Here is a 15,105-nt window from a genome sequence, read left to right as displayed (position 1 = left end):
CTCACATGAATGATTCTCACGGAACCCCGATTGGTTAGGTACAACTATTTTATTTATATTACAATGTTCGAGTAGCTGTTCCTTAAAGCCGGGCTCAAACGACTCGTATACTTGACGAATATGCAAATAATTGAATATTTGGCAAGTATACGAGTAAGCAGGTAATTATAATTCACACGACTTGGTAATTGAAGAAATATCGAGAAATATAGAGCCAAGGTTACTCGTCAATTTTCAGTTAAAAGTACAAAACGAGCGGGTTTAATTCGTCTGCAGTCATCATGGAAAGTGATACAGACAAAGTTGTTGCTTGTGCTGCATATGTGGTAATAAGTGGTGCTAATTTAAAATTACAACAAAAAATAACAGGCGATGGTGGATGGTGTCTTTAAATAAAAGTAGAAACAGGTACAAAAATTACTTACTTCTTTATACTTTAAAATAATGAAACTCTACTGTGTGTTTTTTTAGATACAACGCTTCTGACTGTTGCAAGATTTAATCCGCGAACCTTCTGGACAGTTTGAAAATTTTTGTAGGATGTCCGCAGATGCCTTCAACTTTTTTTTAAATAAAATTGGTCCACTGATAGTAAAAAAAAAGATACGAATATGAGGAAAGCAATCCCCGTCCAAGAAAGATTTGCTGTTGCTCTTAGGTTTCTAGCTTCTGGAGAAAGTTTCAAAAGCCTTTCCTATCTCTTCAAGTTCTCAGCACAAACAGTTTCAACGTATGTATTTGACGTATGTAATGCTTTGATAACTGTTCTACAGGATGAGATAAAGGTAAGTAATTTTTTTTCGTAATAATTATAAACTAATTTTTTACAAAAAAAAAACCATATTAATATTTAAATCTTTAATGTCAAACGACAGAGAAAATCTTCAATTTAAATCAAATAAGTAAGATTATTAGGGTTGTCGTTATCATACTGAGTCTGATAAGATTGTGTCGGAGCTGGTAACGACCCTGTTGATTGTATGGTACACTGTTTGGTTTCTATATGTATTTCTCCTAGTGGAGATGGCTGAGGATCATAAGACATTGCCGGTGAGGTTGGTTGTGAGAATGAAGTTGACTGTAAACCAGAATTCGGTCTGGTCACTGACATAAGCATTTGATCCTTAAGTGGTTGGTGAAGTTGATTGTGAAGTATAACTTAGAGGGGATGATTGTGGAGGGGATATCATGTAATGTGACTGTTGACGTAACTGGTTAATCTTGGCCCGAAATAAAATATTGTCAATATCACGCATGATAGTGAGGCGTGTAAATTCATCGAAGCCTTCCAACTTCTCAGCTACTAGTTGTCCAAACAGCAGACACTGATTTGGTTTTGACTTCTTAGCATTACTGACATTTTTTATAATTTTGTATGCCTCATCCATACGTTGTTCTACTATATCCAAGGGCCTCTTCTTTGAATGTTTGCCTTTAAATGGTTCCTTGAAGGTTTCCTTCTGCAAACGCTCCTTCTCTTCAATAAAAAATGGGGCATTTTCTTGAGTTTCTGAATGAACTTGACTTTGTTTATTAGAAGATTCAGCTTCCTCATAATCATTCGTTGAGTTTTCTCCATCTTCAGTAGTAATAAAAATCACCTCTATTTCCTGAAAAAAAAATATATATTTAAAATTGATATGTTTATTTTTTTAAGTTTTACTATTAATGTAATTTTTTTTAGATGCCTAAAACATCGCAAGAATGGAAAGCAATTGGTCTCGAGTTTAATAAAAAATGGAACTTTCCCCACTGCTTGGGCATATAGTTATCCAGTCTCCTATGAATAGTGCATCTGGATTTTATAATTATAAATACAATTTTAGTATAGTTTTAATGGCCTTAGTAGATGCTAATTACTGCTTTACATTTGCTGACATCGGGTGCCAAGGACGAATTAGTGACAGCGGTGTTTTCAGAAATACGATTTTATTTAAGAAATTAGACGCAGGAAACCTAATGATTCCCAAAGATGAGCCACTGCCTATGACAGATATACCCATTCCATATGTATTTGTTGCAGATGATGCGTTTGCATTAGGACCTCATTTAATGAAACCATTTGCAGGAATTTATGAAAAAGGCACCAAAGAAAGAATTTTCAATTATCGTTTGTCGCGAGCTAGGCGAATAGTTGAAAACGTTTTTGGGATAATGGCAGTGCTATTTAGAGTTTTTGGAAAACCAATGCAACTCGAACTCGAAAAAGCTTCAAAAATAGTTTTGACTTGTGTTTTGTAACATAATTTTTTAAGAAGAAGCAGATCCTCCACACACGTATATACTTCACCAGGAACTTTTGATACGGAAAAGGATGGATTCATCTTTTTTGTCACTTAAAAAAATACCAAGAAAAGCTGGCCGCCAAGCGCAAGACATACGAAATTCATTTTCTGATTATTTTATAAGTGTTGGAAAAATACCATGGTAAGACAATTACTCATAAATATAAATAAACAAATCTACTCACCTCTGTGTTTTCTGTAGTCCTAGGCTTATAAATTCCATGTAAAAAAGTTTCCATTTTTTCATAGGCAAACCATACTGGCTTAAAAACTTGAGAAGCTCCACTACCCGTTCCTGAAGTAGCTTTTACTTTACTTAATAAGGACCGAAACGTGGCTATTAGTGAATCTTTCTTTTTTTTTTAAATCTTTTACTGAACACTCAATACTAATTTTTTCCTCAATTCTTTTCCATGCGTCCTGTACTTCGTTGCGATTTTTATGTTGTGGGTGTTTGGAAGACCATATAACTGGTTCTTGCTCATAAAGATCAAGAAATTCCATTAGTACTTCGTTTGGCCACTCCATTACTGAATTCGTATCTATTCGTATCCGCAAAAAGACTAAATAGTAAATAATACCAAAACTAACGTAACCACTTGTCGAAGCGTGCAAAATTATATGGCTTAACAAGTCCGGATTCGTCAAAAGCCGAAAAAATACTAAATAGTAAATAATACCAAAACTAACGTAGCAACTTGTCGAAGCGTGTGAGTGCTTAACTAGTCCGGACTCGTCAAATAAGAAATTAATCGCGTTTCTTCTGACTCGTAGTATTTTTACCGATAGGCAGTGGGAAAAACACGAGTGCCGAATAATTGTCCACGTAAACTACTCACACGACTTGGCAAGTATTCGCAAGTGACAAATAATTGCCAAATACGCGAGTCGTTTGAGCCCGGCTTAACACATACTTCAAGGAGCTTCTCATAAATAGGCACGGTGTTAATTGGCCGAAACTCATTACACAATTTAGTGTTTTGCACTTTTAGAACAGGAACAACAGTAGAAAGTTTCCAGGCTTGCGGAAAAACCCCAGTACTTAAGGATGTATTGATAATATCCCAAAGACGATCATCTACAACATAAGCAACATCGCAAAGAACCTGTTTAGAGATGCCACTCTCCCCACCACTAACGTTTTTTAGATTTTTAAGTATTTCCTTCATTTTAATCATCGAAACTTTATTAAATTGTGTCAAGGTATTCTGGATTGTAGGTGGTTCAATGAAATATGTTTGACCATTTGCTGCTGGTGGAATATCTGCAAGAATAATGTTCACGAAATAATTATTAAATCTATGTGCAATATCATGCCCCTGTGTAATGATTTAATTTTCAAACTTTATTTCATTAGGCATGTTTTGGTTTTTTCTTGGCAAAAGCATCTTCAGATTTTTCCAGAGTTCTTTTTGATTATTTTTATTTAGATCTATGGTGTTCTCAAAAAATCTGTCCTTTTCTACTCTTATCTTGCTTACTATATTACTATCTTTATTACTATTTCTTATAGCTTTATATTCATTCCAAATGTTGTCGTTATTTTCTATGGCAGCCCTTATAGAAATATATAATCGATCCCTTTCCAGCATTTGCTCCCTTATATCTTGAGTTATCCATTTTTTATCAGCATATTTCTGTTTTTGCACAATTTTAATCCTTGGGCACATACTGTCAAGAATTGTTCTAATATCTGTGACAAAAGTATCAGCTAGTAAGTCAACATCTGAACTATTTCTATTCCAATTGCATGTAAGCAGTTCTTCCTAAAGTTTATTGCATTTGTAGGTTTTAAAAGACCTAGTATAACTTACTATATCCATTGGCTGTTCCTTCGATTGATCCATAGAAATTGATATAATAGAATGGTCACTATTTTTAGGAGTTTGATGGACTTTATGCAAAAGATATTTGCCATTTGAAATTAAATAATCAATCAGAGTCTGACTTCTTTGGACTATTCTAGTTGGAGTCTTAATTATTTGACTAAACCCTATGGTATAAATGATACTTAATAATTTGTTACTATAAAAACTGCTTTTTAATAAATCAAAATTAAAATCTCCAAGAATAATGTTGGTGCCATTAAATCCACTAACTTGCTCTAAATATTCCCCAAAAAACTCTATAAATTTGGCATCTTGTTTCTGAGGCGAATGGTACAAAACAGAGCACAAATATTTACCTCCACCCATAGATAGCTCAAAAGACAACAACCAGACATAATCATCAATAGAAAATACAGACCCCACCTTATATCTAATATCGTTTCTAATAAGGGCCAAGACCCCACTTGTTCTACTGTTGTTACTAGTGCATTGCTCCAAATTGTACCCATCAACAATCAACTCACATGGCTCAATAACCGGCGTTACGTGAGTCTCACTCAAAAGCAAGATCTTAGGCCTCCAGTCATTTACTAGTAAAATAATGTTATCTTATTTGTTTAGATAACCTTTGCAATTAAAATAAACAATGTTGGTGTTAAGTGCAATATTTAGGTCTAATTGTTACTTAATATATTTATTCCTTTGTAACTCTTTAATTTGCTTATAGGAATCACAACTAGTTACATCCCAAGAAATGTGATTGACGTTTAGCCTAAGAGCATACTTTTCATTAGATACTACACAATTGATACACTTAACGCTACTTACATTACATTCTTTAACATCATGGGGTCCACCACACTTCGCACACACTTTATTTTCTTTATACTCTTTCAGTAAATGACCATACCGACAGCACTTGAAACACCTTCGGATACCATATTCGTTGAAGACAGGACAACGGTTCCAACCAATGTTCATCTTCTCTTTTTCAATAAACACTCCATACGTGGTAGCATCAACTTCCAAGATCATATTGAACTTTTTGCTTACGATTTTAGTTTTCCTCACAATTTGAATTTTTCGGTTTCGAGATTCTGGAATTTTATTTTGACTCTTTATTTTGGCCAAAATTTCATTATCTGATAGGTTGTACTCAGACTCATTAATGCCTACCACCTTAATCCTGTGCTCTAAAAGTTTTGGTACCTCAACACTGTAGTTGTCAACCATGTTGTTCTGGATCTGCGACTGAATCGAAGTTAGCTCCTTCTCATTGCCACACTTAATGATAACGTCGCCACTTTTAGTTGCTTTACCTAGCGATAAACCGGCTCCAGTAACAGTAGGATTGACTTTTTTTCTCAAATCTTCCTTCACTTGCTTTACGTCTTTGCTTTACAACCAAAACTTTGCTGTCATTTTTGGTGCCTATTGCTGCAGCATATGACAACTTGGAGTTCACACTTGTTGGGGCTGTTGACGGCTTACATTCCTTCAGGCTGGCAATTTCATGATTCAAATTCTGGTTTTCGTTTAAGAGGAGATCGACTTTTTGATTTAACTCGTTAGTTTTACTGACTAAGAGCTGCAAGGTGGCGATAATATCTCCTACATCATCTAAATCAATAACAATATCATCTGTGCGGCTTCTTTTCCTAGTGCGCTCTGTCTTATATCACTAAATGCGGATGGATCACACGATTCACATTTCCATGTCGATTTTCTCAAATGAAAACCGCGCATCTCAACATTCCATGAAAATACTTAGCACACCTGGTACATTGTATTATCGACTTAATGTCATCAAATATTAAATTACATTTAGCACAATTACTTCCTGGATCACCTTCATCCGTAGTACTTCCTCCAGCCATTATTACATTAGTTAATCACAATTTCAAAATCACCCCGTATATGAAATAAATATAAGTTAATTCAGACAAATACTGTTTACAATAGAAAACCCGTTAATGTAAACACTGTAATAATCACGTACGTGCACTATATTTATGTTATACTTATTACACAAATTAGAGAAATAAAAATTGAATTTTACTGATTTATGGCAACCGTGATTTTAAAATAAGTCAATACTTAGCCTGAAAGATGCAGAAAATTGTACTTTAACCCTTTGAAACAGGCGAAAAACTATGGACTGCCTATCATACGTGTTAACTGCTTGGACTACTACGAACAATGCTGGTGGTGATTGATGATAACTGTTATAAGAAAATGGGCAAAATCAACATATTTTTGAGAAAAACACTTAAAAAATAATAAATAATATTGATAGATAATAGTGCTTCTATTTAATTAGGTATGTTAGAATAAAAGTCCTAATTTTTGCTCTTTTTAACAATAAAAATAGCACGCTCTCTAAATAATAGTAAAATCTCTATATTTCTAATTTGGCATCATATCGCTCAACGGCGGCAATAATGGCATATCTCAAAAATTGCCAAAATCGGATTAAACACTATATTAAAACTTAAAATTAATATTCTTTATTTTGTCAAGACCGGCATAAAATTAGTATTTTAGTTTTCCACCAGATGGCAGAAGGGTCACTAAAGTATCATCTTAAATCATGCCTCCTAGCCACGGCAATAGTGGTACAATATTACTATTAGTAGTATTCCATAAACCTTGCTAGGGAATCTATCGCTGTTTGCGGGCAATAGTGACACTTTTCTTGTTGTGCCAGTATAGTGCAAAATTATTAATTTTATTTTATATTTGTGTTAATGCAATAGTGACACATTTTGAATTGTGCCAATATAGACCACATTTTTAATAATTTTATTTGATTTGTGCCAGTATAGAGCAAACATTATTTGTGTGTTTTTTTTTAAATTAAACAAGTAAATAATTCTTTTTTTTTGGTTTTGTATTTTGTTTTGTCCCTGCTAAAACAATAGTGTTTAATATGAGCAATTTGGAAGGCACCCGAGGCAAGAAAATGTTATCACTAGTAGGAGTCAGGTAAATTTTTTTGAAATTATTTTTTTATTAATATTTTCCAATAATGAAATTTTAGGTTGGAGAAAGTTAGTGACAATGGAGGCAATTCTCAATGGAAAGTGTGTAATGCAAGTTCAGCTGTGAATTCCGATATTGACTATGAGATTTATGACTTATGAGGTATCGTCATCAACAGAAAAAATACTGTGTGAAGAACCGGAGCCGGAAATATCTAATACAGTTTTCACAGACCTCACTTAACCACACAACTTAAATTCTGAAGGTTTAGGTTTTTTACCCGATGGCGATGGTAAGCCAACTAAAAATGAAAATTTTACATTTTTTCAAAGACGTAAACACCTGTTGTATTTTTTTGAGAACACCTGCAGAATAGGGAAGTATTAGAGATCCTCTCACAGTCCAGGTATACTTCTGATCCTAAAGAATCATCGCACTGTTCACTTAAGGATCCGGATTATAGGGCTAATTTTTACTCTACGTCTTCTAACTCATCGTCATCAGAAGATTCATCATCTTCTGGCTCATCAGAAGAAGATGTTAATGATCCAGATCAAGCCGTTGCCGAAGTAGAAATAAAAAAGACCAGAAAAAGGAAAGCGAAACCAACTGAATGGAAAAAAGCGTGTGCTAAGCGATTAAGAAATAGCGGTCAGTCCTATAAAACTCTTGGTAATGGAATCGAGGTGCCAAGGAGGCAAATAAAGCCAACTTGTAACGTCACATGCTCCCACAAATGCAGCAGCAAGTTTAACGAGAAGAAAGAATGACAATATCTAATGCCTATTGGGAAATAAAAGATATCGTTAAACAGCGCATATATCTATATATATATATATATATATATATAGCGCATATATATATATATATATCAACCCTTATACAAGAGATTAATCCTAAATATAGGTATACCCATGATGGTAATGGCAGGACGACCAACTAAGCATTTTATTTTCTTAAAGACGATACTAAAATAAGAGAATGCAAGCAGTTTTTTATAGCTACTCTGGGCATTACTAGCCGCTGTATACGTACGGTAAAGACTAAAATAAAGAACGGTAATTTAGGAGACGATGATAGAGGGAAACATGCTAATCATAAAGGGGTTTCTGCAGAGATTAAAAATAGTGTGCGCTCCCATATTTCTTCTATACCCACTATAGAGAGCCACTATACCCGAGCCCATTCTGAAAAGGTTTACATTGAAGGGAGCAAAACCATAGCTCAACTTTATCGGGATTACAAATTAAATTGTGAAGGCAAGGGAAAACCCTTTGCTAATCTTACTTGCTAATATTGCCTTTTTTTCTCCTAAAAAGGATCAATGTCAGACATGCGTTTCCTTCCAAAAGTCCAGTTAGGATAAGAAAAAAGCCTTAGCAGTAGATTATACCCGTCACATTGATGAAAAAAAATTAAGTAGAGAGGAGAAAACCAAGGACAAAGGCAAAATTTCTTCATTATTTCAAGTGTTATGATTTACAGGCTTCCCTTCCAACACCAAACGGACAAGTATCATCGTTTTATTATAGATCGAAACTATCTACGTATAATTTTACGGTATGTGATATAACAAAAAAAGGACAAGGATCCGTTAATTGTTATATGTGGCATGAGGCCGAGGGAAAAAGAGGGGCAGTTGAGATAGGCACATGTTTACTACAGTACCCCAAAGAAAAAGCTGAGATGGCTAAAAGCAATCAACTGGAAATTACCTTGTACTTCGATACAAAAAAATAAATTTATTATTGCTGCTTTTCTTTATGCTGTGGCCAATTACAACATAAAATCCATTACTCAAAAATATCTAGTAACTGGACACACCCAAAATGAAGGTGATAACGTTCACTCGGTAATAGAAAAACATATAAAACGTGCACTAAAATCTGGCCCCATTTGTACGGCATCACAGTATCTAGTCTTAGTACAAACAGCTAAAAAGACTGGAACCCCATTTAAAGTGTTTCAGTCAGACTTTTTGGATTTAAAAAATCTGACAGAGCAAACCTGTTCTACTTTTAATACAAGCACTTTGGGAGAGAACTTTAAAATTTCTGATGTTTCAATACTTAGGTTAGAGAAAGAAAGTTTAGACTGCTTTTATTATAAGACCTGTTTTAAGGATGATGAATTCAAGGTTGTCAAAATTACTAATAAAAAACGAACAAGAAAATCGGCCAGTTCAGTAGGTTTGACAAATTTTGAATTCAAATAAGCTTACACTGTAGCTATTCCAATCGCCAAAAAAAAATACGATGATCTCATGTTTTTATTACGAACAAATGCAATAAATAAAAGAGTCATAGTCACTTTTATGAAGGGTTAACATTCGAATAAAAATGCCTAGTTATAATAGAGAGAGAATAAAAAGTTTATTTTGTATATTTTTATAAATAAAGCCTAGGTATGCTTTGGTTATCATGCTGTTTTATTTATTTTAACCAAATAGCCTATTCTACATGTATGTATGCCGCAATATTATTGTTTCAGTTGTAAATTTGCAAACTTTTAATTTCGTCAACAGTGGCACATCTTACAAAGGTTGCCTTTAAAAATAAAAATAACAAATACCATTATTTTCTTTCAATTTATGATTCAAAAACTTAACAAGAAATTACTGTTATACTTCAAATTTCTTTGGGTATCACACAAAAAAATACCTAATTAAAATCAATGAAATTTAAAAAGTCATTTTACTCAAATATTTCACTTTTTGAGTTGTGCCACTATAGTCGCCAATGAGCGATATGTTAACCTTAAATTTAAAAATACATCTTTCATTCGAAAAAGTACGTATACTTATCCTATTATATGTATATTCAAATATCTTAGAATTTACTACTTTTTTTATTCCTTAAAAAAAAATATATTTTTTTAAACTATAAAATGAAATTATAAAAAAATTTTTGACAGATTTTATGAGATTGAATATGTACTTTTGGAACTGGTGAGCTAATAAAATTTATTTTAAAATTTTTTTATAAATTATCAGTTTAATTTTTTTGTATCTCTTTTAATTACTATTTAATCTGTGACATTAAAATTGTTTAAATTCCAATTTTTTTTATTCCAAAAGTACAAATTTAGTCAGGGTCTATACAATTATAAAAAGGAGTAATTAAAAAAAAACTTTTTGTGATTTCCTGTGTATAACTTCAATGGGTGTGCTTACAATATATTAATTAAATTAATAAAATAAATAAAAATTGGTTTTAACTTAATTACTTTGACAGTTAATTAATTATAAAACAAAATCATTCAAGATTTTATGTTGGCTGCTGACGAAAGTTTGTTATAATGTGAGGAGCGCGCAAACAAAAGCAAACAAATGCCTGAAATAAGAAACTGAGTTAAAGCGTAAAATGTTTTTATTTGAATTGTGGAATGTTAAAAGATGCAAACAAATAAAAAACCTATTCTGTACCATTTAGCAACAAAATAAAACTAAAGAGTTAAAATTATATTTTATTTTTAAAAGATTTATTTACATTTTTATTATCCATTTGTTTGGTTTTGATTGGGTTTAACATAATATGTTTGTTTTTGATCAGACTATCGAATGAGATATTTGCTTTTGTTTGAACCATTTAATTTTGCTAAATTATATTTTAGTGTTTTCGCAGGTTCCCAAAGCTGATAGTTAAAATTAATCTTTATAATAAAACAAAAATTAAGCAGACACAACTTTATTTATCTTCAAATATGCACACCAAGATTATCGTCTAAGCAGTTACATTCTGCGGTATCTTCTTCTGAACTTGCCGATACTTCTGGCAGGGTTGCTTCATCATCCCCAGTCCTCGCCCAGAGTACGAACAATTCCAAACATTTCATAAACTTCAAAATACTCCTTCTTGGAAACTATAGTGGTCAGTTTCTTCAATTTTCGTTCCACCCTTCCAAACACTCTATCGGCAGGCAAAAAACTGTGGCCTCGAACTGGAAAATACAAAGTTATATTCTGGACAGAACTTTCACTATTTTTGGACAACCAGGCCATCAGAGCATGAAGCACAATATTGTTTTTGTTCTGTCCTGCGCATCCGTCACAAAACAATCTAACGTTTTTTTTATCACAAATTCGAATATTTTTTTCAAGAAAGTCTAATAAGGTTGAAGATATTTCAAGTGATCCCCTACCAGCCTGATCTTCTGTCCATGTATAAAAAATGGTTCTTTGGAGGATTGGTCAACAACACAGAAACAGTAAAGACTAATTTGACGAGAATAAAACGCTTGCTGTATCGGTGTCTTTGGTAAAGGCTGTACTTGTTGCAAATCAAAACAATACGTTATCGTATCCTCGTTATCATCTTTACGTAGCAGAGAATAGAATGCAGCTGCTCTCATCTTATGCACTCTTTTCTCCAGCTGCAATTTATTTTTGTTTGTAACATCTTTTTCACTTTTTATTTGCAGTGATTGCCTCGTGCAGTATGTACAAACATCGCAAGCAGGCGATTTAAAACCAATGTTAAATTGTGAAAAAAATCTCTGAAACATTGTCCTAGACACCTGAAATTCAGGAGCAATAGATGCGTTATAGATTGCACGCAGCTTATTTTGCGTCAGTTCACTATGCAAATAAATTCGTACAGACTTTTTTCTATTATAATGTGATTCGCTACCTTTTAAATTTCCTATGAACTCTTGCACTTTTTCCTTTTTTTTAAATGATTTATGATCAATGCGATCACCTCCTCTCCTTTCTGCAATGCACTCTCCAGATTTCATTAATTTGCAAAGGTTATTTAATCTATTATTTTTTAAACAAGTCAAATGCATAAATAATTTTTTACACACAGTAACAGTTTTTCCTGTCTGCGTTGGTACACAATATTTAACGTTAAACGAGTGAGGTTTAACTCGACAATTTTCTTGATGTCTATGTTTCTTTTTAATATCTGAGACACTTATCCAATTCGCAACTTTGTTATCTTGAGCAACTTTACACCCACATGATTGCAACTTTCCATGAATTAACAAGGACGAACTTTACTGCATGAAAAGCGTGCTGAATTATGAGTACATCCCACAAAAACCTTGGAACCCAGAGGTCTAAAAATCCACGCTTTTTTTGCTTGTTCTCGCTTAGATTCTTTCTTTTGCTTCTTTCTGCTACCTTTTGCTGCTTCCCTTACTGTCACTGAAGCCTCGTCAATCTCCTCCATGCCAAAAAACTTAACACTCACACTTTTATTTACTTAAATAGGTACTTTAGAAAAACGTACTAAAGACGACGTACTGACTACTGTTTCAAAACAAAAACACGTGATTAATAAAAACATCAATCTAACCTCTACATTCAAAGCGCGTAAATCAAACTTCCGTCGCCTGATCAATTTTACCGGATTCTGATTGGCTGGTAACATATGTTTGCTTTTGATCGGGCGCTACTTGAGCAATTGTTCGTTTTTGCTCAGGCCAGCAATGTTTAACATATGAAATGGTCCAGATTTATTTGCTTTTGGTTAGGTTACTTTTAAGTTTTGTGCATGTGGCTACCATTACTGAGCGATCCAATATTTAACTCATTTTTTTAAATTTGATCATATGTTTGCTTTTGCTTATAATTTTATTGAATTTTGTAAAATGTATTGTATTTTATATGTAGCTTCTTTTGATGCTAAATAAAGATTATTATTACATATTTCTTTATTCATAACGTAGTTCATAATAAAACTATTTTTTTAATTATTATATTTAAAAATCCAAAAAATTCTTTTAATTTTCTCATATATTTATTACAAATTGCTTAAAAAGTTGTTTTGAATTTATATTTTTCTCCTATATTTTTTATTAAGGATCCCATTAATATACAATTTGGCTTATGGTATATTCAAGTCATATAAGCGTTTGTGTCTATTTCTAATAAATTGTTTTTTATGTTTTACACACACAGATTATAAAAAGATGTACATAGATATTCTTCACTTAATCTGTAATAAATTATTGCAAAAATTCATCTATTTCGCTCAAAGAGACCCCAATATGAATTAAATAGGCGAAAAAAAAATTGCTTAAAACAAATTTTGATTTAATTTGATTTGACCAGGATAAGTATGTACCTTATGGACCTTGAAGCCTATACAAGCCCATTATCCAACGTAACTCCTATACTATATTAAGCAATTTATTAAATTTATATATATAAAAGAAAAAAAAACGAGAGCCTTATATGAATGCATCACGTTCCAACATACACTTTGATCTAGTGAACTTTGCCGCTGCACACCGCCGATGGGAATTAGATGGTTTCTTTAGATGTGCAAGCCACCCATGCCCTTGATATTTATATAATATTAACGTGAAAATTATAAATACTTAAATAGATAGGTACAGACTCCATTCATATAATATTAAAAAATATAAGGTAGCGAATGTATTTAATTAGCAATTGTCGATGTGTAAATAATTCCCATATAGTAATTTTTTTCATTGAAAGTAATGCCTATTATTTCATAAATTTTTTATGCCTAATTATCAATAATCTTTCATGCCCACTACCTACTTTAATAACGTAATATTTTTAACGCATTTAAAAAATAGCTCGAACATTCTTGGAAAGAATATTCTTTAATGTGTTGAGGACTTCCGGGGTGAGTGATATCCCTCACTGAATATTCCTGAAACATTCCTGGAATTCTTTTTAGTAATAGATCATATAAAGCAGACTACGGATGATCTAAAATTCAATTAAAAAAAACCTAACAAACAATAGAAACTCGCAATAAAAAAGGATGTTTAATAAAGTACCGCACATAATCTATCAATAACATCGAGGTTGTCTTGTTATTGTTTATATTTAAAACAGTATAGTTAACTATAGGGTAACTGACTGAATAATTAGCTAATCACGACCCGTAATGACATTATATGCGAGGGTGCGACCGTTTACTTTTATAATGAGATCGGTGTCGTCACCCAGCGAGAGAATAAACAATTATTATAAAAGGTTTAAATGAGAGAAAAAAAAACTTAATTTTGATCCAACTTACATTAAGAATTTATTTGTATTTTCTTGTTTATATTTAGGTTAGATATAGTGTGATATAGTGAAATGCAGTCTAATGTATAATATAGACTTCTGCTCCTTAAATCGGCATATATGCCCATGTCACATTCAGAAATCGTAGATGATCGCTATTTAATGAAACCTTACTACTGTGTTTCGTTTATATGCACTGAAAAAGTAATATTTCCAGAGGAGCCAGAAGGTAACTAGAATGTGAAATGCGGTAGAAAGTAAAAAAATAGATTTTTAACTCGTAACTTATCATAAATGTCCACCTCTTATTTAAATATCATTATTGATCCCAATTAAATAACACTTTCTGCCTGTATTTGGGTGAAATAAACTAGAAAAACAAAAAAAATTCTCAGACTATCCAAAATGTTACTGGAAAGAAAAAGATGATAGAAAATATCACTTAGGGTAAAAATGTACATTTCAAACCGAAATCGACATATTTATTTAAAGAAAACGTAGAGTAACATAATAATAAATTTATTCAAAAATAACGAATAAAAAAACGTCGTTGATAAATGATGTCTCTCATCTGCATCTTATCCACATACACTGGAAAAGCAATATTTCCAGATGATCCAGAATATTACCGTGATGTGAAATACGGTAGAAACGACAAAGAGGTAAAAAAATTAGTATTTCTTAAGGGTCAAGGCTTAAAGGTCATCTCACCACCTAGAAAAATATTCAAAAAATATCAAAAAATAAATAAATTGTAGTAAAAAAATTAATTATAACTAAATCACCTAACAATTCCTTCATAAACCAAAGAATTATTGTGTAAATCTGAAAAGGAAGCGAGATTAATTCAAAAGACTCAAATTACGGTGCTAATTTACTAAATATTCAACATAATGATACTTAATAGTACCGTACCTAAAGTTTTTTTCTCGTTCATAATTTGATAATTATCATAATTTGCTTGCACTTCTTTACTAGTGACCTTCACCTGATTCGTTTTATATAACTTAAGAGTCAAGTC

The 15,105-nt window shown here is 32.3% G+C and overlaps 1 protein-coding gene across 1 annotated transcript; it reads right to left on the bottom strand.

The window, feature by feature from the left end:
• Positions 1-1,124: 1,124 nt before the first annotated feature.
• Positions 1,125-5,991, bottom strand: LOC126749761 (uncharacterized). The gene is made up of 4 exons (XM_050459456.1): positions 5,952-5,991; positions 5,504-5,734; positions 4,943-5,433; positions 1,125-1,610 (listed from the first exon to the last, which is right to left on the bottom strand). Exons 1-4 carry the CDS (start codon positions 5,989-5,991, stop codon positions 1,125-1,127), a joined length of 1,248 nt encoding a protein of 415 aa, XP_050315413.1.
• Positions 5,992-15,105: the final 9,114 nt, after the last annotated feature.

Source organism: Anthonomus grandis, unplaced genomic scaffold (genome assembly GCF_022605725.1).
Source record: "Anthonomus grandis grandis unplaced genomic scaffold, icAntGran1.3 ctg00000707.1, whole genome shotgun sequence".
NCBI classification, from domain to species: Eukaryota; Metazoa; Arthropoda; class Insecta; order Coleoptera; family Curculionidae; genus Anthonomus; species Anthonomus grandis.
Note: the sequence above shows the minus strand (reverse complement) of the source record. Positions and strands in the feature narration are given on the sequence as shown.

Bases quoted from the DNA above. Each gene is read 5' to 3' on its own strand.
- LOC126749761 (XM_050459456.1), bottom strand. From the start codon at position 5,991: ATGGCTGGAGGAAGTACTACGGATGAAGGTGATCCAGGAA. The intron at 5,735-5,951 runs GTAATTGTGCTA...TTATTGATTTAG, and splicing joins GGATGAAGGTGATCCAGGAA to ATGATGTAGGAGATATTATC. The intron at 5,434-5,503 runs GTAAAGCAAGTG...GTTTATCGCTAG, and splicing joins TTTGGTTGTAAAGCAAAGAC to GTAAAGCAACTAAAAGTGGC.